General features: G+C 48.3%; 1 protein-coding gene across 1 annotated transcript in view; it reads right to left on the reverse strand.

Moving 5' to 3' along the window:
* Nucleotides 1-13,766, reverse strand: part of ZNF513 (zinc finger protein 513) — a 108,922-nt gene extending 95,156 nt beyond the window's left edge. Inside the window, exons 1-2 of the mRNA XM_086928166.1 lie at nt 13,377-13,766; nt 11,998-12,126 (exon numbers count right to left, since the gene is read on the reverse strand). Of these exons, the coding sequence (XP_086784292.1) occupies nt 11,998-12,126; nt 13,377-13,416 (169 nt within the window). The 5' untranslated portion in view covers nt 13,417-13,766. The remainder of the gene's footprint in view (nt 1-11,997; nt 12,127-13,376) is intronic.
* Between the last annotated feature and the right edge of the window lie 9,941 nt (nt 13,767-23,707).

The following is a 23,707-nucleotide window of genomic DNA, read 5'->3' on the forward strand; positions in this document are numbered from 1 at the left end:
GCCCAAAGTATTGGGACTGACATCAGGGGATATATCCACATCCCCTGTACAGACAAGGACAGCCTGAGTGAGTGTACCAGCTAAGCTGTCACACCCCTCAGAACCCAAGGTTAACCCAACTAGTCCCTTGGGAGGCGCACTACTACTGCTGGCTGTACTAGGGGGCACAGGTGCCTTAGGGGCTGCAGTAGTAGGAGTCTGCCCTCCTTTCTTGGTGCACTCACTAAACCAGTGAGTTTTACTTTTACAGTATTGGCACCACCTTTTCGATTGACCTTCTTGATTCTTCTTTTTCTGGGAAGCCTGACCCCCCCCCCCCTTTGGGTTGTTGGGGACCTGTCGAAGACTTCTGGTCAGTTTGTTCCCCTTTCGAATCCTTACCCTTCTGGTCTGCTTTCTTCTGACCACCCTGGTTCTGGCCCTGGTTTTGCTTAACCCTTGTTCTGACCCATCTGTCTGCCTTCTTTCCCAATTCTTGGGGAGAGGTCAGATCCGAGTCGACAAGGTGCTGATGCAACAACTGGTTCTGACAATTGTTTAAAATCTGTTCTCGCATGATCAAATTATACAATCCTTGGTAATCAGTAACCTTACTGCCAAGCAACCAGCCCTCGAAAGCCTTAGTGGCACAATCAACGAAATCAGACCAGTCCTGAGACTGAGTTTTCTGGGTATCCCTGAACAGCAACCTGTACTGCTCAGTGGTTAGGCCGAACCCATCAATCAGTGTGTTCTTCAGGACCTGGTAATTGTTAGCATCCTCGACCCTAGTGGTGAGGAGCTTATCTCTACCTTTACCTTCAAAGGAGAGCCACAAGATAGCTGCCCACTGACTCTGGGGGACGCACTGTACAGTGCAGGCCCGCTCCAAAGCAGTAATCCATTTGTGGATGTCGTCCCCTTGCTTAAAGGGGGGCACTATCTTATTCAGGTGCTTAGTGTCTAAACTCCTGGGTTCCCGTGGGGGAATGCTGCCACCAGTGGGAATTGTCCCACTCAACTCTTGCTCTCGAGCAAAGGCGAGTCTCCCTTGTGACTAAGGATAGTCACCCTGCATCCGCAGGCACCATCTAAGAACTCTGCGGTTTGCTGCAAGTCCTTCCTCAGGAATCCGACGGCTCAGCTCGACGAGAACCGGCTTCCCTGGCACCTCTGAACTCTACCCACGTCATCAGCTCAGCTGTGATCTGTGGGTGCGACGAGACCTCGAGGGACCGGCCATCATCAAAACCTGCACGCTTTCTTAATCAGCACGACCATCGAAGCAATTCTCTGGTGAGTGCTCTAGGGTCCGAGAAGCCCCGACCCTGAGCAGCTCCAGCACCGAAGTGCAGTCTCCCAGCATCTCCACGATCTGCGTGGGGCCCTTCTGCTCGCCGCTCAGCACGTTGTCTGGTCACTAGCCGCTGGCTTGTGCCCTTCATTGACGACATCCGACAACCAACGCTGCATATCGGGCCAACTTCTCACATTGGTGGCAGCGGTGGGATACGCGTGGTAAAACAACAGCAAGCTCAAATCCCAACCGCTGCTCACCAATGTGAGAAGTTGGCCCGATATGCAGCGTTGGTTGTCGGATGTCGTCAATGAAGGGCACAAGCCAGCGGCTAGTGACCAGACAACGTGCTGAGCGGCGAGCAGAAGGGCCCCACGCAGATCGTGGAGATGCTGGGAGACTGCACTTCGGTGATGGAGCTGCTCAGGGTCGGGGCTTCTCGGACCCCAGAGCACTCACCAGAGAATTGCTTCGATGGTCGTGCTGATTAAGAAAGCGTGCAGGTTTTGATGATGGCCGGTCCCTCGAGGTCTCGTCGCACCCACAGATCACAGCTGAGCTGATGACGTGGGTAGAGTTCAGAGGTGCCAGGGAAGCCCCGACCCTGAGCAGCTCCAGCACCGAAGTGCAGTCTCCCAGCATCTCCACGATCTGCGTGGGGCCCTTCTGCTCGCCGCTCAGCACGTTGTCTGGTCACTAGCCGCTGGCTTGTGCCCTTCATTGACGACATCCGACAACCAACGCTGCTGGTCTGGTTGCTCCAGACTGGCCTTTGCTTCCATCTTTGAGAGAAGCACCCCGGACCCTCCTGGTCTACTCAAGACGCCATTTTAGGCCCACCACGTGGCCCTGAAATCTGCCAAAGGCTTGTTGCCCCAATCCTGGGCCCAGCGACGCCGACAGCATCAACCTTCGTGGGACAGCTCGCACCTCCATCCTGGTCGCCGACAACGCCTCCGGGTCCGTGAGACTGCAGAGCCTAGCGTCGCCCACTCACCTAGTCGAGGTGATGGCCATCGGGTACCTTCCTGGTACCCTCTGACTACTGGCTAGTAGTACGAACTTGGTCCCCTCTGCTTTCAGGTATCAACGCTCTCTGATCCAGGCTTGGATCTCTACGAACTTTTCATCACTGGTCGCCGGCCAGCAACTCCTTTTCTTCCGGCTCCTGGCTCGTCAGCGAAGACCCCCGACGCCTGTAAGACTTGTGCAGCCGCAGCCCTCGTGGCTAGGTAACTTGGCATTTCGGTGCCTGCATAGCCTCCTTACTCTAGGGTCCCGAGTCCCTCGCTTCCGACTTGCCTTATCGGGTCCGCCTGAGACCATTTGAACTTTCCGTGCCCTCGGGCACTTGTTTTAATTGTGCACTTGAAGTATTTTCCTAAGAGTTTTGTTCTGTGCTTAGTACCCTGTCCTCATAAAGAGTCCAGGGCTGTTGTGATTCTTAATAAATATACTGTTTATTTTCATAACACTTGTGTGGTGTCCTTTCACTTGGGGTTCAAGGGGTATGTGATGGTATAACAGCTGGCTTAACACACCCTCTAGAGTTTAGCCCGAAGACTGCTCGTATCCACGCTACTAGGATAGCTGGTCTAAGGTTGACTTACAACCAATCACCATAAGGGTCGTTTGGAACGATACATAGTGGTCGCTAGAATAGCGAACGCTGCATATCGGGCCAACTTCTCACAAACACAATTCCCAATATGAAAAAAAAGCAAATGCTTATAGTGTAAAAAACATCTTGTGCAAAGCCAAGAGACAAACAAACAAGTTTTTATCTGCAAATAGGAGTCCAACCTAAACAGTCAGAATAAAGCCATGAACCGAACTGGTGCACACAGTATGCATGGGAGGGGAATATGCTACACACAGGTGGCAGAGCCCACCTTTGTTAGTCCTGCTTCTCTTTCCTCTGTTGTTCAAGTAGCAGTCTGAATAGAGTAATTTACTATCAGTTCCCAGAGGTTGAGTCAAAGCTTACGGACCTAAAAAGAATCCCAACAATGAAAAGATATGGAGTAGCTGATTCACGTCTGCACCAAATTTTCAATCAACCCACACTGCCCATGTAATTTGTCGAGATCATGGTCATCAATGGTGACATGACGAGAGGGACACTAATGCTGCATTCTGACATGAAGAGCAGATTTAGGCTGAAAATACATAGCTGCATTCACATGAATTTCAATCTAAACATTATGAAATACATAAAGTGAATGTCCAGGATTTAAATATCCCAAAAATATATATTTTTCTCTGCTGTCAGGAATGAGAATTGAATACAATTTGCAGTCATTTTATTGTCATCTTCCAAATGTAGGACACGGAATATTTTCACTTCAAAACCTTATCAGGAGCCCTGTTGATTTGTATAACCAGCTTACACGAAACACCGAAGAGCTTAACATGGTTCTTATATAGACACTAGAAACGATAGTACGGCACAAAAATGGATGCTCTTGCATGCCCCCGAAAATGTAAAGAATGGATTAGTTTGGTGTAGTCATGGCCCCTTGAAAAACCTCTGTAAAAAAAATTGTTCTCCAGAGATTTTAATTTTTGATTTTTTTTTGGAATCATTAGAGAAGCCATTTAGCTTGGGTAGACATTGTTAATCCAGTTCGAATTCTTCTGGACGGCATTTTTAAAAATGACGTATGTGTTGAAGTGATGATGTAATATTTCAGGAACCATGAGACCTATATACTTTGGTGTGAAAACATAGGTTTTGGAGTCAGTACCCTTTATAGAGACAGAAAATAACTCCTGAGAGCAACACTTACGCCATTTTCCAATATGGTGGCTATAAATAGAGGAAGAAGAGACATGTATAGAAATGAAAGCAATAATACTGGTTTTTAATCCTTTTATGTATACACCAAACATTGTTTATGAAGTGAATATAAAACACATGTTGATAACTCCAGTTTTAGACACATTTTCATAGTTCACTTTATTTGTTTCAGCTATCGCTCGTGGTACATTTGCAGAATGTTGAATATTTGAGAAGAGCATATCGACATGGACATCTTTTTGTAACATAGTTTTTGCAAGTACGTGTACAGTTTGTGGGTAGAGGCTTTAGAAATGTAGCACCCCATCATATGCATGATCCAAAACATTTACACATCTTCTAATCAAGTAAAGCACTCTTTTAATGGGTCTACGAACAGAATATGACATCGGTGGAAGACCACTTAGCGGGACTGACCTCTTAAACTCACTGTACCGAATATAGTCAAATGTTTGACAGTCAGATCTCGTTTTCTACACACGCACAAGGTATTTTTCTATGACTTTAAAATCACATTCTCCTTCTGTCGCAGCAAATCATTTTAGAAACTACACAAGTTCAGCAGGTAATGCTCCAATCTTTGTTACAATTTTGCTCAATGTGTCATCACCTGTAAGAATATGAGCCTTGATAAGGACACTGGGTATCTCTGGGACAAGTTTCTTGTACAGAATATGAAGCGGGATTAAATGTCTTTTCTCTCCTGTTCTATAACTTATCCATAACTCTGACAATACTGGACTTATGATATTGAACATTGCAATAATTCTAAGTAGCGCAATAGTAACATCTGTGTCATTTGACAGTACAATGACTCCATTGGAATTATTTCGAACAGCCCACTAAACTTGTAGCAAAACTTGAAAGTTTGCTTCCTCCAATTTGCTTTTAAGTTCTTTAACAATATGGCTCGTACCTTTTGAATAATGTATCTGCAGGAACCAAATGCTCATTGACAATCATTCCACTTGCAATAATTGGAAGTTTTGTGTTCACTGAAGCATCAGTAATGTTTTGGCTTGTTAACATCTCCAATTTCATCTTGTTCGATGCTGATGACCAAAAGTTATCAAGTGTCCACCAACTAAATGACAGTCTCTAGGCAGAAGCACTAGAGAACAATCTGGTCGCTCCTCTTCTATTGTGAAGTGATCATTCAGACGTTCATGTATAAACCAATAACCTTTTTTTAAATACAAAGCTATGCTATTGTCACCTTTTTTCTACATGTTGGGTTATGGTTACTTTATTCAGACGTCTATATCACTTATTTCTTATCACTATTAGTGGTGTGCCACCAACTGTTCATCAGCTACTGAATGGAAGTAATGAAGGGAATCTGTAGTTAGAAAGCACATGCATGAGCCCGTTTGTTGATTTTCAGCAGAACAGGACCTGATCTACAACTACTTGGCTTTTGTTCACAATTTTCTTAAATCACCTTGTGTTCGTTTTTCACATTATAGTATTCAGTGACTATTTGACATGCTGAATGATAGTAAAGCAATTGTCACATCACACAAACTTAGTGGAATGAATTAAACCTCAAGCAACAAACAAAACTGCGCGACCATGTGAACCAGGTCCTAGAACTCGGCCATGGGACGTTCTCACTGGTTGGTGAGAGTCCAGTGCCCCTTCCATAGCCTATAAATTTAGCAATCGAGGATAGGCCCATTTTCCATTCTGAAACAATGTGTCCACCAGGAGTGTCTCAAAGATGCATGTCTATTTCTTGATTTTTGTATAAGAGTTATGTACCTGCATGAGTCGTTTGTTGTTGGAACGGGGATGTCTCCTGCAGGGCATACAGGCAGGTTCATCTGCCCAGAATGCCCGACAGCCTGTATATATGTTATTCTGACCTTTATTTTGGCCCTGGTATTACACTAATCTATGTGTGTGCACAGAGGCTTAGGCCCGTCCCCGTCTATTCAAGGTACTGGGCCTGTCCAGTGGCCTAGAGGGGCACACCAAGTGTGCCTTCATACTGGACGGAGGACTACTGTCCCTGTCCATCTCAAAAAGAAAATTGTACTGACAGCATACCATGTTTTTGGAGATAAATTATGGGGCCATAGCTTTTTAACTGTGTCACTGAGAACGTGGCCTACAGGCTCTTGTTACATAAAGTTCCACTATTATGTGTATGCCCAGAACCCAACGCTGGCATCCTGTATGCATTTCCAGTTCATGTGTAATATGTGAAGCATGTATGAAATAGTTGGGCTCTGTGTTTGAGTGAGCCAGAGTAGTGAGCCAGTGGGAACCATTTTAGTTCCTGGTGGGAACAGCTTCACAAATTGTACCTTCATCAGCCAAACTGTGGATGCCCTTGCGTGTGGACATCTGCGCGCTTAGGGATGCACTACTGGTCAGGGCTGTATCTCAAGTGTGGAAGGCATTTGCACAATTGTGGCTACAATTGCTGTACCTGCCTGTTCAGAGCTGCACCTGCTTTGTTGACACTGGCCCGATTGGAGCTGTAACTACCTGTATCAGCATAACCAGGGCTACATCTGCTAAAGTGAGTTGTATGGACCAGGTTTGACCTGGATTTGCTCAGCTGGTTAGCCCAGTCGGGCTTAACTCATCCTGCCCACAGCCACAACAGATGGCATTGCAGAGAGCCAGACGGTGTCCCGGAGGTCTGTATAAGAGGGTGCCTCTTATTGTGGTCTTGGGATCAGTCTGCATTTGAAAGTTGGGGTGTTCCATAAGAGGTGTGGGATCATCGTTGGTGGCAATGCATCAGATGGTTTCCTTGAAGATGATGGTGATGCCCCCATCTTGCTTGTTGGCCCGGTCTAAATGTTTCATCTTATAGCCGTTTTGGGTTGCGGTGGTGATATCGGGATTTGAGGAGGGGCCAAGGCATATTTTGGTGATGAAGGTGACGTCGGGGAGAGGGTAGCGATAGTATCCCAAATTTACGTGCCGTGCTTGCAGAGGGACCTGGCGTTGAGCAAGCTGCATTGAGAGGTACTTGGATATTTGAGGTCTTCCGGGCGGATGTGACGCTGGCTGGGCTGGCAGTCCTGTGTTATAGCAGAAGTGGCACAGGTGGCAGGTGAAGGGCCCTTTGGTTGATCACAGGGAAGAGGTGTAACAGTTTCTGTTGCGGCATCCAGGGTCCACAGCCAGGAGCTCCTCGACAGTGTAGTAGTGGGTGGCGTGAGGGCTAGAGTTCATTGCGCTGGGAGCGGTCCAGACAGGCTTGCCTTTGGCACACCAGCAGCATGCCCGCTGCGGCTTCCATTAAGAAGGTCCTGGGGTAGGAGGGGAGCTGGGTGGTGGGAATCTAGAGAACGGCAGGAAGAGCGTCCACTGGCTCACCGCCAACCAGCTTAAACTTAACACAAATAAAACTGAATTTCTTCTAATCTCACCACCCAAAACCAATCGAGACATCCAGGAATGGATCAAAGCTATCACAGCACTAAAATGCCCTCCTACCATTTTGGAGTCTGCGAAATCACTTGTAATAACCCTTGACGGCAGCTTGAACATGCGGGCCATATCAACTCGATGGCCAAAACTGCTAGATTTCACCTGAGTTACCTAAGAAACCTGAAACCCTTCCTCGACGCTTCCGACCTAAAAGCGACAATCCAGGCACTAGTCATTTCCAGACTAGAAGATGGATGCTCTACTCTTGCAGGGCTAACCAAGAACTCTCTGTCCCCATTGAAAGCCTGCCTCACTGCCGCCTCCAGACTCTTAACTGTCTCAAAGAAATTCGACCACATCTTGTTGGCCAATACCAGCAGAATATAGTCCTATGTGTTACATTCCACCCTGCCCTCTTTGTCTCTACATTTTAGTGAGGATGTTGTTTTTGGCTGCTGCTCATCCCTGTAGGTTCCTTAGCCATTCAGACTCCGATACATCACCTTATCAGCTTGCTGGCACCAGTCCAAGTCTGCCTCCCAATTAGCCACCCTCGGAGGACTATCTGCTCCCTAGGCTCTTGCTCCATTTTTTTTCCACCACGGCTGCCAACATAAGCTGTGTCTTTTGATATTTGGGCCACATTTTTCCCCTGTAATACACAGGACATGCCAATCCGTGACTCTAGGCATTGCCTGCACTACCCCCCTCCAGTATAGTTGGATTTTGGGGCAGGCCCATAGTATGTGGAAGAAAGAGCCTACTTCACTGCATCCCCTGATGCACAGGTTTGAGGTGCATCTTCCAATATGGCACATGAGCGATCTAAAGGTCGCTTTGCTCCTCTACCCTTTTGAAACAATCTTACTGGCCACTGTAACTAAAACACACAATATTACAGCTCGTATTTTGGGGGCTCTCAGTCCTCCCTTCTCGATCAGCCGTTGCAGTTTGCTAACAGCCATCCTTTTGCTGTCTCTACAAAATATTAAGTCAGACAACAAGGTCTATAGCTGAAAAAGTAACATAATACGTTTTCCTACAGAGGAAAAAGTCCAATTCAGAAGGAGCGGTGAAAGAAGCGAGAATTCAGTAGTGAATATGTCTATATTAGAAACACAACAGTGTTGTTCTCACCCAAGAAGGTGAAACTTTTTGATCAAAGATGAAAAGGTGGCTATGTACACGCAAATGGGATTATTACACATCAAGCTAATCGTTCATGTGGTATCTGTTACTGCTGGCTTCAGTGTAATCTCAAATGACAAAAGAGCTCCATGATTGACTGACTCACTTCCTAAAGGACCCATCTGGTTCAAAATGCTTTTTTGGCCATTGATAGAGTTTGCTGCAACATGACAAGTGGTATAGATATACCAATGTCCAACATACATTTTCAATAGCATATGAATGAAGTGAAATTAGGAATTGTTGGAAGAATAAAAAAACATTTTAATGAAGTTTGAATGCAAATATTGTTCATTAGAACAGATAAGATTCATCAAAAAAGTATATATTTTTAAAAAAAGGTACACACCTAGGGGTCACACAGCAGTGCAAGAAGGATCAGTCTTTATGACTTGGACAGCATAGTGAGGACAGATTTGCAGGGGTCCCTTGGCAGTCAGAGCCTCTAAATGAGCATGCTAAACAGAATAAGTAGATTAACAAGCCAACAGAGAGCATATTGAGGTGCGTGCAGTTGAGAATACCTCTCTTATAGAGGATCTAATATTTCAATATCTTTTTCCTGGGGCATCCTAACAGGTTACGTGAAGATTACAAATGATCTACAATGTTGCAGATTACATATGTATGACACATCACAGCATAATCATGTCTCTGATTGTAGTGCTGAAGCAACAACAACGCACAACACTTTTTCCACTGCTTCCAAGCACAAAATTAACCATCTCGAACACCATTATCTCCAGATCATCTTAAAAATATTACAAGGTTGCTCTAAGTATGTTTAGGATGCAGGGACTTAAATAAAAGATGCAACAGATTTTGCTTTCTTAAGCATAGTCCAGGTTATCTATTGCGAAAGCACAAGTGCATAACGTAAAGATATAAAACAGAATTCCAGATTCGTTCTCATGTAAACGAGTTTATTGTTTAGAAAATAAAGGGGACTTAACGTGGTCGTGCCATTATCCTATGCAAGAATCTGATTAACTTAAGACAATAGTCAAGATGCCCTTTGTATATTATTTAACTAAAACGTTATGAGACTGACAAAAATAATTAAACAACACTAATAATGTTACAACAGTACATCACTATGCATTATTCAGAATACGGACTGGCATTTTTGGCAAGCAGTTTTGCCCTTCAAATCTTAACTTTACAGTAACATCATTTTCAAACTGGTACAATGAAGCATGCTCCAGAAAATTTTAGAGTTAGCTGCAATATCCAGGGCAACTGGTGAGACAGATTGTCGCATAACTATCCTCTTAAAGACTGCACTAAACACACATATCAACAATCCTCTAAATTCTGCATTTTAAATGATAGCCATTCTCCCAGGTTTGGACACATTACTCAAGCCTATAGCTGACTCATGGACTGCCACAGTCAGCTAGAATAAGGTATCAATGGTCTGCGGCCATCGTGGAGAAGTGTGGCTCAAGTGGTTGGAGCGGCAGACCCTGATGCAGAGGTCTGGCCCGGACCAGGGTTCAATTCCCCGCCTCGGCGGATCTTGGGCTCAAATTTCCCCGGACCTGACAATTCTCGCCTCGGTGCCTATTCCAATCATGGAGTCCCACTCTGTAACTCTGGGCAATAGCTTGCTTAATCTCCACAACGGCCCCTCGCAGCGGGATGCCTGGCTTTCACCTTGGGGATACCCAGTAATGGGTTATCTCGCAGGGGAATACCAGGACGGGTTCCCTAAGCAAGCGCTGGGACGCTTCCGGGCAGCCATGCGCTCTACAAATCAAATTTCATTTCATTTCATTCATCGTTGTAGTTAGTCTCTCTCCTTAGGGAGCCTGTCACAGATAAGATGGGCCTTTGAGGATCTTCAATTCTACTCCATGCTTCTACTCTAGCATTCAATATAGACAGGGTAATAAAGCATTAACCTTCTCTTTATGAAATTAAATAGGGCATATCAGTAATTTTGGGTGCCTTTGACTTCAGAGTTATTTTAGACACCTTGCAAACATGTAGTACCTGGTCACCAGTTATGTTAATTAAAACTGTTGCTCCTTGCTGGTGAAAATACATTAAAAAGGAATGTTGTAAAAAATAAAGAACCTGCATTCGAGGCAACTGCACCTGCATGGGGCCACTATGGTTCAGAAGACAAGTGACTGATGATACAGTATAATGTCTCACCTCTCAAAGGTCTTTATCTAAAATTCACTACGTACTATTTCTTTTCAGCTACAGAATTTTCTCCATAAACTGCTTTGGAGATATCAAACAAAGGAGCTATATAAAGTATCTCATTTTAGGTGTAACCTACAGGAGGGTCTTTCAAAAGAAACAGGTATAAATAAAGTCCTTCCAGGTGGTCAGCATCTAAAATGTGTATCTTCTATGGAGAATCCTGCACCCCCCGCCCCCCTACAGCGTCAAAATATCTAGATAAAAATGTTTCGGCTTTAGACACATTCTGAGGACATCACAATCCGTTTATCCATTGCTAAACCATTTAATGGATGGGTTGGGGCAGGGGAGGGTAAGATTCAGTCTCTTATGACACCAAGTTGAGGTTTTCCCTTTCACCCATAGAGTATCCTCAATAAGCGGCTAATTAAGAGCATCCCAGATAGTTCTGGTTCCTGTGCAAACCCTGTTTGTGCAGGGATTGCAATTAAACATTATGCCATGTTTACCACAAGCATGAACCCTACATCCACACTGCAAAAAGCATCAACATCTGAATGCAATGTCGCATCATAGTAGGTGCAATTTAGTACGCCCTATAAATTCTGAACCACAGTATCAGATTGTACTGGATGCCCAAATTATCGCAAACTATTTTCTGGTATTCATAATGAGAGCCCAAGAGGGATATAGATAGAAGGTTCTCAGAAGCTGCCTTTTAGCAAGATTATATCTTATCAGATGATCATGTAAAGGCCAAGTAAACATTCACAACATTCTAGAACTAGAAATTTCCAAAACTGCCAGACAGAGAGAAGGTAGCTTAATCAAGTCGGCTGGTAGACAGCACACGTAATAAACACTAAAAAGAAGAACGTCCTAACCTAGCAATCACACAAACAACATTTTAGAGATTGTGGAGTGGTCACTAAAATAAAACGTAAAAGAAAACAAACCTCTGATGAATGAGAGTGGGAGTTTACTATGCAATGTTATGGTAACAGGCAGTCAACAAATGTCAATTGAAAACAGAGCAAAGATGGAACATACATGATGAATTTCTGAACAACCTCATCATTGCCAATATCAATTATACATAAACAAATGCCCGCATCAAAAAAACGTGGATACAAAAGAGCAGAACGCAAGCACGATGGGCAACAGAGCACAAAGTATGCAATTTACTGACCTTCAGAGTCTTTCTCAAATGCCAGGATTCGGTCACTGCTGTCTTCGAATTCCAGGTCCTGTCCTAGAAGTAGGTCACTTTCTAGGACAAGACTCCCAGTGCTCACTTCCAGGGCATCCTCTGTTTCCACTGCACATGGCAAAAACGAATCAGACAACAATCAGAAAGGGCCAAGTTAAAACATCTTAAATAACATTCCCTATCCATTCCAGGGACGATTCCAAGCCTCAGAAGTCTCTGCAGACCGGAACGAAGCATGACCTGTCAGCCATAACAAAAAACCTCAACATCTGTTCATTTATTTGCCGGTACGTTAACAAATCATTGTAATGCTAGAACAAGTGTCACATCCGGTCCCTTGATTTGACAACGAAGACTTGGCTAACCTCAGCCAGCAGACGTTGTGTATAGCAATAAACGCCTGCCTGAAAGTGCCCTCTGAGCAAGGTACACAATGCTTCTACCAAAAAACACTAAACATGCTATATTTATATATGTGAATTTGTATTATGTGTATTTGATGTAATTATATAAATGATTTTGTTATGTACAAACTTTAATAATTGGTCTTTTTGTATATAAAAAATACAGAATGCAATAAGAAAGTAAAAATGAAATTGTATAAAGTATATAAAGAAATTAAATAATAAAATTAATTTGAATTAAAATGTCAAGTGTCACTTGTGATTCCGTGTATTACATAACCAAGGAGAGATTAAGTCTCTAATACAATGGATAGATAGGTCACGAGGGAGCATGTTTAGTGTTTTTTGGTTCTTTCCCCTCTTCTCCCTGGCCTGAAAGTGTAACCTTTAGAGGGGGGTTCCCTATTATGTAGTAACACAATGCTTCTACCACCTCTAGTGGGCCATCAATGAAAACAGCAAAAGTTGTACTCACACGTGAGAATTGTACACTCTAGTCCATGCGATGTTGTTTTAATGAATGAGCTGAAAGTGAAACAATTCGCCCCCATAACCCTTGAAGCAAGCTTGCTGGGCTGCACCCTGGAAAACACCGAAACTATAGCCCTTCATAAAACAAACTCACCCCTCGGCAAAAAAAAATCTATTCCGATCCATCTAAAAACTATAGCACATGCTGTCATATTGCAGCTATAATACCCAACCCTGGGTTAGAGAGTAGGGTGCTGCCCACCACAAAGCGCTTTAGCGCCTCTTCGGGAGTAGTAAGCGCTATAAAATGCAAATATACAATACAATACAACAACATATGTGTGCAATAAAGAACTACACTTGGCAGACATGCTCCCTGGTGACCCTCCCACGTGAGGTGACGTGACGCCTCCAAGCCCCACCTCCGTGCCCTCCCTGGGGGTGATTCCCACTCTGACTGCCCGGCCCTCTCCTCCCACTCACGTTTGACGGGCTGCGGGTTCAGCTGCTTCCTGCGGGGCATCCTGTCAGGCTCCAGCCCGCTGTCTGTGCCCCGAGGCCCGCTGGGAGCCCGGCGGCCTCTTGCTCAGTGTCCCTGCCCGGTTCTCCTCCACCTACGGCTGCGCCGCCCCCTCCAGACCGCGGCAGCCTCCATCTCACGCGCCCAGGGCGGCGCGGGTCACGCACGGCCAGCCGCCGCGTGCCCTGCGGCCAATCGCTGGTCCCCCCATGCTGTCGCGAGGCTCGGGGCCTGCTGACCCCAGCTCCCGCGAGCCCCGGGGCCAATCACCGGCTTGGCACGCCTGCGGCGCGTGCCGTCCCGCTCAGCTGTCACTTTTCCCTTGCACGTTCATTCATGTGTTTTCTTTCCCTTCAGTAACAGCTGGTACTTCCGGTAAATACATTTCCTTATCCGGTTATGCCTCTGTTTGCAGGGAGTTGTAGTTTTCATTTTATTTAATGCAGTTTTATTTAGCAAGGACTTTACTCAAAGGTGTCAGAGCGCTTTACAATAGAACCAAGGGCATTACGTAAGGAGATTTACATAATTACACGTAACAAATACTATCAGAAATAGTTAAAAAAGTAAAATAAAAAACGAGGTGGCAAAAGATTAGGTTAGTATAGTTATAGAATACATATTTACTACATAGGGCTCAGGTAAATGCCAAGCAGCCCTGAGGGATATGAAAAGGGATTAATTAATCCCGGAAGTGTCTTTGGAAGATAAGAGATTTGAGATCTGTTTTGAAAGTCCGGGTAGAGGTGGAGGTTCGGAGTAATGGAAGAAGCGGGTTACAGATTCTGGCCGCATTGCCTGAGAAGGATTGAGCCATAGATCTTTCCTTTTTGAAAGTAGGGGGCTTGAGCCGTAAATTTTCAGCATTGCGTGAAGGTCTAGAGCCGCCTGAAATTTTAAGATATTCGCTATCGAGGGGAGGAAGTGTGCAAGGCTTTGTGGGTGATAACAGCAGTCTTGTAGATTGACCTTGCTTCGATGGAAAGCCATCGAAGAGAAAACAGTATGGGTGTGATGTGATAATTTCTTTTGGCTTGCTAAACTAAACGAGCCGCAGAATGGAGTACGGATTTAAGAGGGAGAAGGTGGGATTTGGGGAGACCAGCAAGGAGAGAATTGCAATAGTCCAATCTAGAGAGAACCAGCCATTGGACCAAGGTTTTTAGGTCTTGCTCCGGAAAGAAACGCTGAATTCCCAGAGAAGGCGAAGTTGGTAATGTGCATTCTTGGTGATGGAATTGATGTGGGAGTGTAGATTGAACCTTTTGTCTTCTATGACACTAAGGGATTTAACGCTGTTAACAACGATAGGTTTGTTATTAACTAAATTCAGCTTGTCCATCCAAGATTGAACAGGAGGAGGAGAGAGTGAGGTAGAAAGAAGGAGGGATTTAGTTTTGGAAGGATTCAGAATGAGTTGACATCCAATTTTGGATAGAGTTGAGAGTGGTGTTGAGGTTTGACATGTCGTGTGGGGAAGACACCTTAAGGTAGATTTGGGTGTCATCAGCATAGAGGTGGTAATAGACAGCGTCGGATTGGTAACGGGGGCATTCGGGCAATTTCAGAGGTGCCGGGGTCCGAGTTCCAGCTGAGGGCTGCTTTTGAGCAGCCTGGGGGCCGATTTGGGCGGCGTCTCTGTTGTTTGACTATACCGCCAACGGCCCAGTGGGTGTCTGAGTGGCCTTTCTGGAGGGAGATGGGCACTCATTATCTCCCGTATAGCAGCAACAGGTAGAGGTGTCACCCCTTTTCTTTCGCTGGGCCTCCCATTAATGTATGCATTCTGAGCGGGGCAGGGGGCCTGAGCAGAAGTGGCATCACTAGTTTTAAGGTGTGTTTCACTAGTGCAAACTGATGCGTGCATTTTTTTTTACCCCCCCTCTTTTTATGTAAAATTACGCTGAGAGCAGTGATTTGAAGGAATGCATTATGCAAATGTGGGCTGATTTTTGTACGCGTGCCCGGGCCGATTTGTAATCCCAATCCAACCCTGGTAATAAATGCCAGATTTACCCAGGAGATTTCCCAACGGTTCCAAGTAAAGATTGAATAAAGTGGGTGTGAGGATAGATCCTTCAGGGACGCCTTGACCTGCCACCATTGAAGTTGAAAGGCTGCTAGCTATTTTGATCAATTGAGATCTACCCGAGACAAATGAAGCAAACCATTTTAGCACTGTGCCTTCCAAGCCCATTCTTTATTTTAAAGTGTTCAAAAGAGTGTTGTGATTAACAGTGTCAAAGGCTGAGGAAAGGTCAAGAAGAATCAAGAGACAAGACTTCCCAGATTCAACAGCACGCAGGGCATCATCGAGCACTTGCAACAGGGCTATTTCAATGCTGCAGTCTTGGATGAAGCCAGATTGGAATTTGTCGAGAAGATTGTTATCCTTGATATGTAGAGAAAGTTGTTTCGCTACACATCTTTCTGTGATTTTTGCAAGAAAAAGAAGGTTGGTGATAGGGCGGAAGTTGTTGAGGTCATTCGCTTCAGTGGAGGGTTTTTAAGAAGTGGGGTAACCTGTCCTGTTTTAGTGGGAAAAGGAAAGGAGCCTTGGTTGAGGAAGAGGTTAACCAGACTGGTCCAATAGGAAAGAATGTGCGTTTAGAAGTCAATGGCGGGGCGTGGCTAAGATGGCGGCCTGACCAGACGTGTCCTGCGAGGCTCCCCAGCCCTGAACCCCAAATCGCTTTTTTAATAGAGTGATCTGCCAATTGAAATCACGTATTTCACAGCCGGGAGTGCACCGCCTTGCGCCGGTACCCCACACCTGAAGATCCGAGCTACGTCGCCCGCCGGAGCTGTGGGGCGTGCAACGGAAGCTTCCGACGGTGTGAGGCAGTGAAATGGCGTCCGTGGGCGCTCGGCGCCTGGAGTGACTCCTGCACCCTGCGGTCTGGTTCAGCGCGAGAGGAAGGACACGCGCGGCTGCCTCCACCCTAGAGTACAGCGGACAGACGGCCCGGACTCCCCACGGCCGGTGTACGGCCGAGGCCGACAGTAGTGGCGCCGGCTGGAGGCTGGGCGGCTGAGCCAATCGAGGCCCCGGCTTGGGGCCTAGCTTCCGAGCAGGACGACGCGGAGCAGCGGCTCCCGCGCTCCGAGTGGGTGTGGGCCTTCCGGGGGGACGTCGGACCCTCCGGCCTAGTGGACAGCGGCTGGTCTCACCACCTGGAGAATAGGCCTGTACGGAGGTGAGCGGGTTGGAAGGCGGCAAAGAAGGAGATACGGGCCTCGGCCCGGGGGGGGGGGCCTGACTGCTGACCGGAATTCCGGGACAGACGTGACTGCTGTGCGCCGGTGGTCGAGCGCTGCCAGCCTGGTGACTAATCCTGAGACTGACAAGAAAGACGCCCGCACCCCCAGCTTATTCGACCTCTCAGGCAGAGCGCTGCAATCGAGGCCCAGGATTTGGGCCTACTACGAGGATACTCCGGTGAACGCCGCCATAGCACCATATCCACACCGAAGTGTACACCACCCACACACCGGAGGCCCGCCCTGGGGGACATTCAACGTCCGCTACCTACCCGAACTCGGACTCACTCCGGGGTCCACCGGACTCCTCTTCAGCGGCTGACCCCACGATGGTCAACCCTCGCTCTGGGGGCCCCAGAGGAGAACAGAATACCCTTGAGGACGCAGTGCAACTGCTGCGGCCCCTCCGGGCTCAGCATCCGCCCCGGCGGGCCGGACGCGGGGTAACGGACCCTAGCAGGGAGCCCCCACATCTCTGCGCCCTGCACTCCAGCGTGGACACCGGGGCATTTGACCATTGATCCCGGGGGCATGACGGACCCGGACTGGCGCTGACCAGCTCGCAGCGCTCCCGAACGGGCAAGCATACTCGAAGGCCACCCAGTGGCTCGGGCATAACAAGTTCCTGGACTCCAACACGGACCCGCCGGGCTAACAAGCCTTGTCCTCGACATCGCCGAGGTGACACTGGCGGCCTCCCGGAGTGCCCTACCCGGACATTAAGCGATTACAAAACTCCTGCGACATGGCTACCGCGGGGCGCAAAGGATCCCGCAACATTGTGGATATGCTCCACAAAAAACGCTCCAAAAGGAGAGAAGGCCCAGGTGACATCACCTCCGAAGGCGCCTGTCAGCCCCCAAGGCCAGGATGACGAGGCTGCTCCCATCACAAAACATTTCCTAGCTTCCCTCTTTAACACCCTGAGGGACGACTTTCAAGCCCTGAAGCAGGAGCTGGCGGGGGAGCAGCGGGAGCTCCGCCGGGATGTGGATGGCCTGGGGGAGCGCGTGGCAGCGGTAAAGGAAGCGGACCAGTCCCGCAGCATGGAGGTAGAACGGCTGCAACAGGAGATCCTCCATCTGCAGGAACAACAGGTAGACCTACAAGCTCACTCTGAAGACCTTGAGAACCACTCTCGGAGGAACAACATACGGGTCCGAGGAGTTCCGTTGAAGTCCGAAGGGAACAAACAGCGTTGTCAACTACCTGCAGGAACTGTTTCGAGAGATCCTTGGGGAGCCTGGTGAGTTTGACATTCGTATTGACCGCGCACATAGAGTCGGATTAGTGCGACGAGCGCCGTTCCCCCCCCCCCTCCGGACATACTGGCTTTCCTCCCCGATTTTTCACTGAAGGAACGCATTTTGAGAGAGGCCCGATCAAAACAACCAATCCATTTCCGGGGGGATCCCGTAGCCCTCTTCCAGGACCTCTCCACCATTACCCTGCAGAAGCGAAGAGCCTTCAGAGTTGCCTCGAACTTTCTAAGGGACAACGGAGTGCCATACTCCTGGGGTCACCCGTTTTGCCTAATTTTCAAGTGGAAGGGGTCACTACACCAACTCAGATCTCTCCGAGACTGCTGGGCATTGAAATGCCGGAGGACGCTGGATCTAGAGAGGCCTCCCCAAGTAGGTCACAGGATGGACCCGCACAACGCTCCAGAGATGGGTGGCAGACTGTGCGACGACGATGATCCCCCAGGTCTCATCCGAGGCCTGACCCCATCACGGCCGCTCAAGAGCGAGAGGCAGCGGTACAGGAGGTGGTTGAAAACACGGCAACCAAACTGTAAGGTGTTATTGTCAGGGGGTATGCCATCATGCTATAGCTTTGTCTGGGGGGATGTGCGGGGGAGCCGCTGAGTCAGCCGCTGCCACGTTACCCTCCACATTGACACTCTACGGACCTGAACTCTGTTCCGGTAGGCCCGAGACTGTGAGTAGTAGTTTTTCACGGGGTTGCTTTGGGAGGACCTGGTGGGCGGGAGTGGGTGTTGGGGGGGAGTTGGTGGATGTTGGGGTAAGAGATTGGGGGAGGATGGGTTGGAGGGGTTGGTCGGGGTGGGGATGGGGAAGGGTTGGAAAGAGGGTGGGTTGTCCAGTGCTCCGTTCTATTCACAATAGTCTAGGTCCCATCCCAGCGTTCCGCATCCCTCCGGGTGTGGGGCATAGCGGGTCTGTTTCCAATGATCATCATGCCGCCTACAACCCTTAAGATCTTAACCTTGAATGTGCGAGGTCTAAACAACCCTGTTAAGCGACGTGCTATCTTGTCCAAGCAGACATCTGTTTACTACAAGAAACCCATCTGGTGGCCCGCGATTGTCATAGACTCCGCTCCCGAAAGTTCCCAACTCAGCTCTTCTCCTCGGGCCCTAACAAGACCGCGGGGGTAGCGATCTTAGTGGCACGGACATTTAGAGGGGAGGTTCTACATAAGTGTGCAGAACAAAGGTGGAGACTGTTAGTGTACCGCTTTGCCCTGGGAGGCCTATTGTTTACAATCGGGTCCATCTACAGTCCCAACGACGGCCAGGAATGCTTTCTGCACTCAGCCCTCACTGACGTCACAGACACGCCAGACAGACACATCATACTGGGGGGGGGGGGGGGGGGGGGGGATCTCAACATGGTATTTGACACAGTTCTGGATAGGTCAGCACAACGCGCTCCCCAAACAGGAGCGTTCTCCGCCAGCTGCACAGACCGATTAGCAGAGCTTGACCTCCACGACCTCTGGCGCCGCACACGACAGAGAATACTCTAATTACTCCAATGCCCACAAAACATACGCTAGGCTAGATCATCTCTTGGTCACCGGCCCAGTCTGCACTCTATCCACCTCGACGGAAATAGGGGTGCTGTCGCTTTCAGACCATGCACCAGTCACCACCACCCTCACCCTACCACCTGCCTCAAATCCCCCCAGGGTCTGGCGTCTACGGGACACTCTTTTGCATAGAAAAGATGTGGTAAGACGCATTCAGGACTTTATTCACGACTATCAAATACACAATGCTAACGATGACACGATGCGGGCGACGCAGTGGGCAGCCATGAAGGCGGTGATCCGAGGATAATTTATAGCTTTCTCTTCGGCAAAGAATAGAGACAGACAACGCAAGCGGGACGAGCTTACACAGAAGGTACGGTAGTTGGAACAAATACATCAGCGAACGGGGGCTCCTAGAATATGGAAACAACTTAAAGTGGACCGGCACCTCCTGACTGCTCTAGATACGGATCGGGCGGAATACGCAGCCCTACGGCTGCGACATGCCTATTACACAGGAGGGGACAGGTGTGGCCGGTTATTGGCAAGCAGGCTCCGAACCATGCGCCAACAACAGATAGTGAAAGAGCTCTCCTGCCCCGACGGGTCTGTGGTCACAGAGGACGCAGAGATCGCAGGAAAGGTTTGGGAATTTTATGCGACTCTTTATACCAGTGACCCTCTAGACAGCCAGGCAGCGGCCGAATATCTGGACTCGGTCACACTTCCCTCTCTAGCGCCCGCTCAGGTGGAGTACCTCGACAGGGATATCCGCATTGAGGAAGTGATCTCTGCCATAGCCAAACTTAAGCCGGGAAAGGCCCGGGGCCGGACGGCTTTACAGCCCTTTTTGACAAGACAATCTGCACAACATTAGTGCAGATTCTCACCCATCTTTTTAACACCTTCTCGGAACCCGGTGCCATTCCCCATGACCTTCTGCGTGCATCCCTCTCAGTCATCCCAAAACCTGGGAAAGACAGAACCAAATGCGGATCGTACAGGCCCATCTCGCTACTTAACGTAGACCTCAAACTGTACACGAGTATCTTGGTGGCTCGACTGGGCCCCCACCTACCTGGACTTATAGACCCGGATCAGGCGGGATTCATACCGGACCGCCAAACTGTAGATTACACCAAGAGGGTTACACACCTCGTAGAAAAGACTTCCCGGATCCCCGGAGAGTGTATGCTGCTGGCGGTCGATGCCGAGAAGGCGTTCGACCGAGTTCACTGGCCGTACCTAGAGATGGTCCTGAAGAAAATTGGCATCGGGGAGAAATTCTGCACCTTTATTTTTAATTGTTATAAATTCCCTACAGCAGTGGTCCGAGTAAACGGCTATAGCTCATGGAGCTTTAACATCGAAAGAGGCACGAGGCAGGGATGCCCGCTGTCGCCTCTGCTCTTTGCTCTATATATGGAGCCGTTCGCTCAGAGGATACGCCAAAACGAAACAGCGACAGGGATAAAGTTTGGTGGCTATACACACACCATTAGCCTCTATGCAGACGACGTCTTACTCGCGCTTGACAACCCACAGACGGCCGTGCCTGCATGCATGCCAGAAATAGATGCCTTTACGGCAGTGGCCGGATTAAAAATGAACACTGACAAATCGATGGCCCTCGATTTATCCCCGAGACCCCCTACCAAGACATATTTGCAGACCCTCTTCCCCCTCCAATGGGCAGTGAATGAGGTGCCTTATCTGGGGATCCAGTTGACCCCCACACTCCCCACTATGACAGCAGTCAACTATAACACACTTCAAAGGAAAATATGCGAAGAACTGGGCCGATGGAAAAGCCTCCCCCTCTCGTGGCTGGGCAGAATAGCAGCGGTCAAAATGACCATTTTACCTCAAATCCTGTACCTCTTCCGAGCACTACCGCTCCAGCCACCCGCAGGATGGATTCGGCAAACACAGACTGACCTCGCCCGCTTCATTTGGCAAGGTCAGAAGCCGAGAATGAAGAGGGCACTGGCCACTTTGGCTCCTGAAGCTGGGGGTTTGGGAATACCAGACCTGCTCAAGTACTTCCAGGCAGCGCAGCTATGCTATCTGGTGGAATGGAGCAAGTGGGAGTCGGAAAAGCACTGGTTATTCCAGGATCAAGCGGTGGCAGGGCGCCCACTTCAGCAAATCCCCTTCCTCAGCAAAGCCGCCCGACCGGCTAACCTTTACGCTTCATTCGTCACGCGGGTTCCACTAAAAGTGTGGGATGCCACTAATACCGTACATGAACTCACCACCTTACCCTCGCCGCTTACGCCCCTGGTCGATAACCTGGACTTCAATTCGGGCATAGCCAAGGGAGCTTACGCCCATTGGCGATCGGCGGGATGTCGCAGCCTCTGTCACATCTATGGCCCAGATGGTGTGCTCCCCTTCCCACTCTTCAGACAGGAATACAACTTCGCTGAGACGGAGCGGATGCGCTACCTCCAAGTCCTCCACTGGGCACTCCAGCCGCAGGTGAGGGAGACAGCAGATAGGTGCTTTCAGCCATACGAGAGATGGCTCCTGTCCCGCACCTCAGACACCAAATTAATATCTGATCTCTACAAATTCCTTCAACCACAATCAACTCACCTTTATAACCCGGGCAGGGAACGTTGGGAGCGAGAGCTGGGCAGGACCCTGAGTCATAAAGAATGGGACCAGATCTCATACAGGACACGCCACCCAGCATACCACACCGGACTTACAGAGACACTAACTAAGGTCACCACATGCTGGTACTACACCCCGGAACGGATATATGAGATGGACCACAGTAAGGATAAAAACTGCTGGAGGGGCTGTGGACACATAGGCATGCTACTGCACATCTTGTGGGACTGTCCCTGGTACAGCCGTCTAGACACAGGTGATAGACGATATTGACACACACTTTCACACTGAATTGCCTCGCTTTCCTGCCTACATTATACTAGGGCTTCCTAACCCCCTGACATACACTCTGCGCAGGGGACTCCAGATGGCTATCGCCCTAGGCTCTGCAATACAAAATATCCTAATGCACTGGCGCACCACAATGGTCCCCTCCACTACAGGTTGGCTTCATCGGCTGTGGTGTGTATTGGGAATGAAGAAGATGTCACTTACTCTAGCCGGGGACATAGATCAGTATGACGAGCTTTGGCAACTGTTCCGCTCATTATTGGTTACTGAATTCAGAGAACTCACCTGCCCAAGGTACCTCCGCTTGTTGAGACTCACCGGACCGGAAGGGGAGACTTCATGAGGGGAGGGCAGAAGAAGTATAGGTCAAGATCTGTCGAGAAGAAGCTGGAAAGGACAGATTCGAGCAGTGGACGGGGGTTGAGGGGAGGGAAAGGCAGGGGGAGTTGGGGGAATGGGAGGGGGGGTTTCCACCTGGTTTGCACTATGTAACACCCATTGTTTTTCAATGCTGCCATGGGTTAGGAAGATATTGGACTACTATGCTCACTTTATTAGGAATCCTCCTTACCTCGCCCAAGTTTATGATTGCTGTTGGCTATGTAACATTTGCACTGACTAACTTGTTTTCCAGGTGCAGATTTCAAATTAAAAGATTTAAACCTAGAAGTCAATGGCGATATCACTAGGGATGGGGTCGAAAGAATGGTTAGAGGGTTTTGTTTCTATAATGCATTTGAGGAGGGCATCTTCTGCCATGTGACTAAGGATTTGCACTCCTCAAGGGGGGGTACGGTGAATGACCTGATCCACCAGCAATTTCACTTTTTCATCATAGAATATAGCAAATTCTGCTGCTTTCTTTGGAGGATCATCAAACTTGATGGTTGAGGGAGAGATAATTGTATTTTTGATGAGGTCAAGTTGTTTCTTGGGTCTGTTTTTGGCTGAGTCGAGGAGGGTTCTGAAGTGCTACGCTTTTTAGGTCTCGACCTGATCCAGCGCATGCGCTGGTCTCGGCCGAGACATTTGGGGGCTCACAGAAATGCTACTTTGCCAGCGATGAGCTTGCTAGAACGCGCACAAGAGCGCACGCGCGTTATAGCAAGTTCATCGGCGGCAAAGTAGCATTTGCGGTGATGCGTGTACACACCACTCGCGGTTTTTTTTCCCCGTTTTTTTTTTCTGTTCTTTGCGGCCCGGCCACGCAGCAGTGCTTGGTTATTTAATCATTGCACAAGAAAAGACACTTAGCACAAAGTCCTTCAATGCACTTACACAACTTGACACTGTTTGAAGTTCGAAACGCCGGTCTTTTCACCCTTTTTACCCTTCTGCTTTCCGT

The sequence above is a fragment of the Lissotriton vulgaris genome, chromosome 6, assembly GCF_964263255.1.
Source record: "Lissotriton vulgaris chromosome 6, aLisVul1.2, whole genome shotgun sequence".
Lineage (NCBI taxonomy): Eukaryota > Metazoa > Chordata > Amphibia > Caudata > Salamandridae > Lissotriton > Lissotriton vulgaris.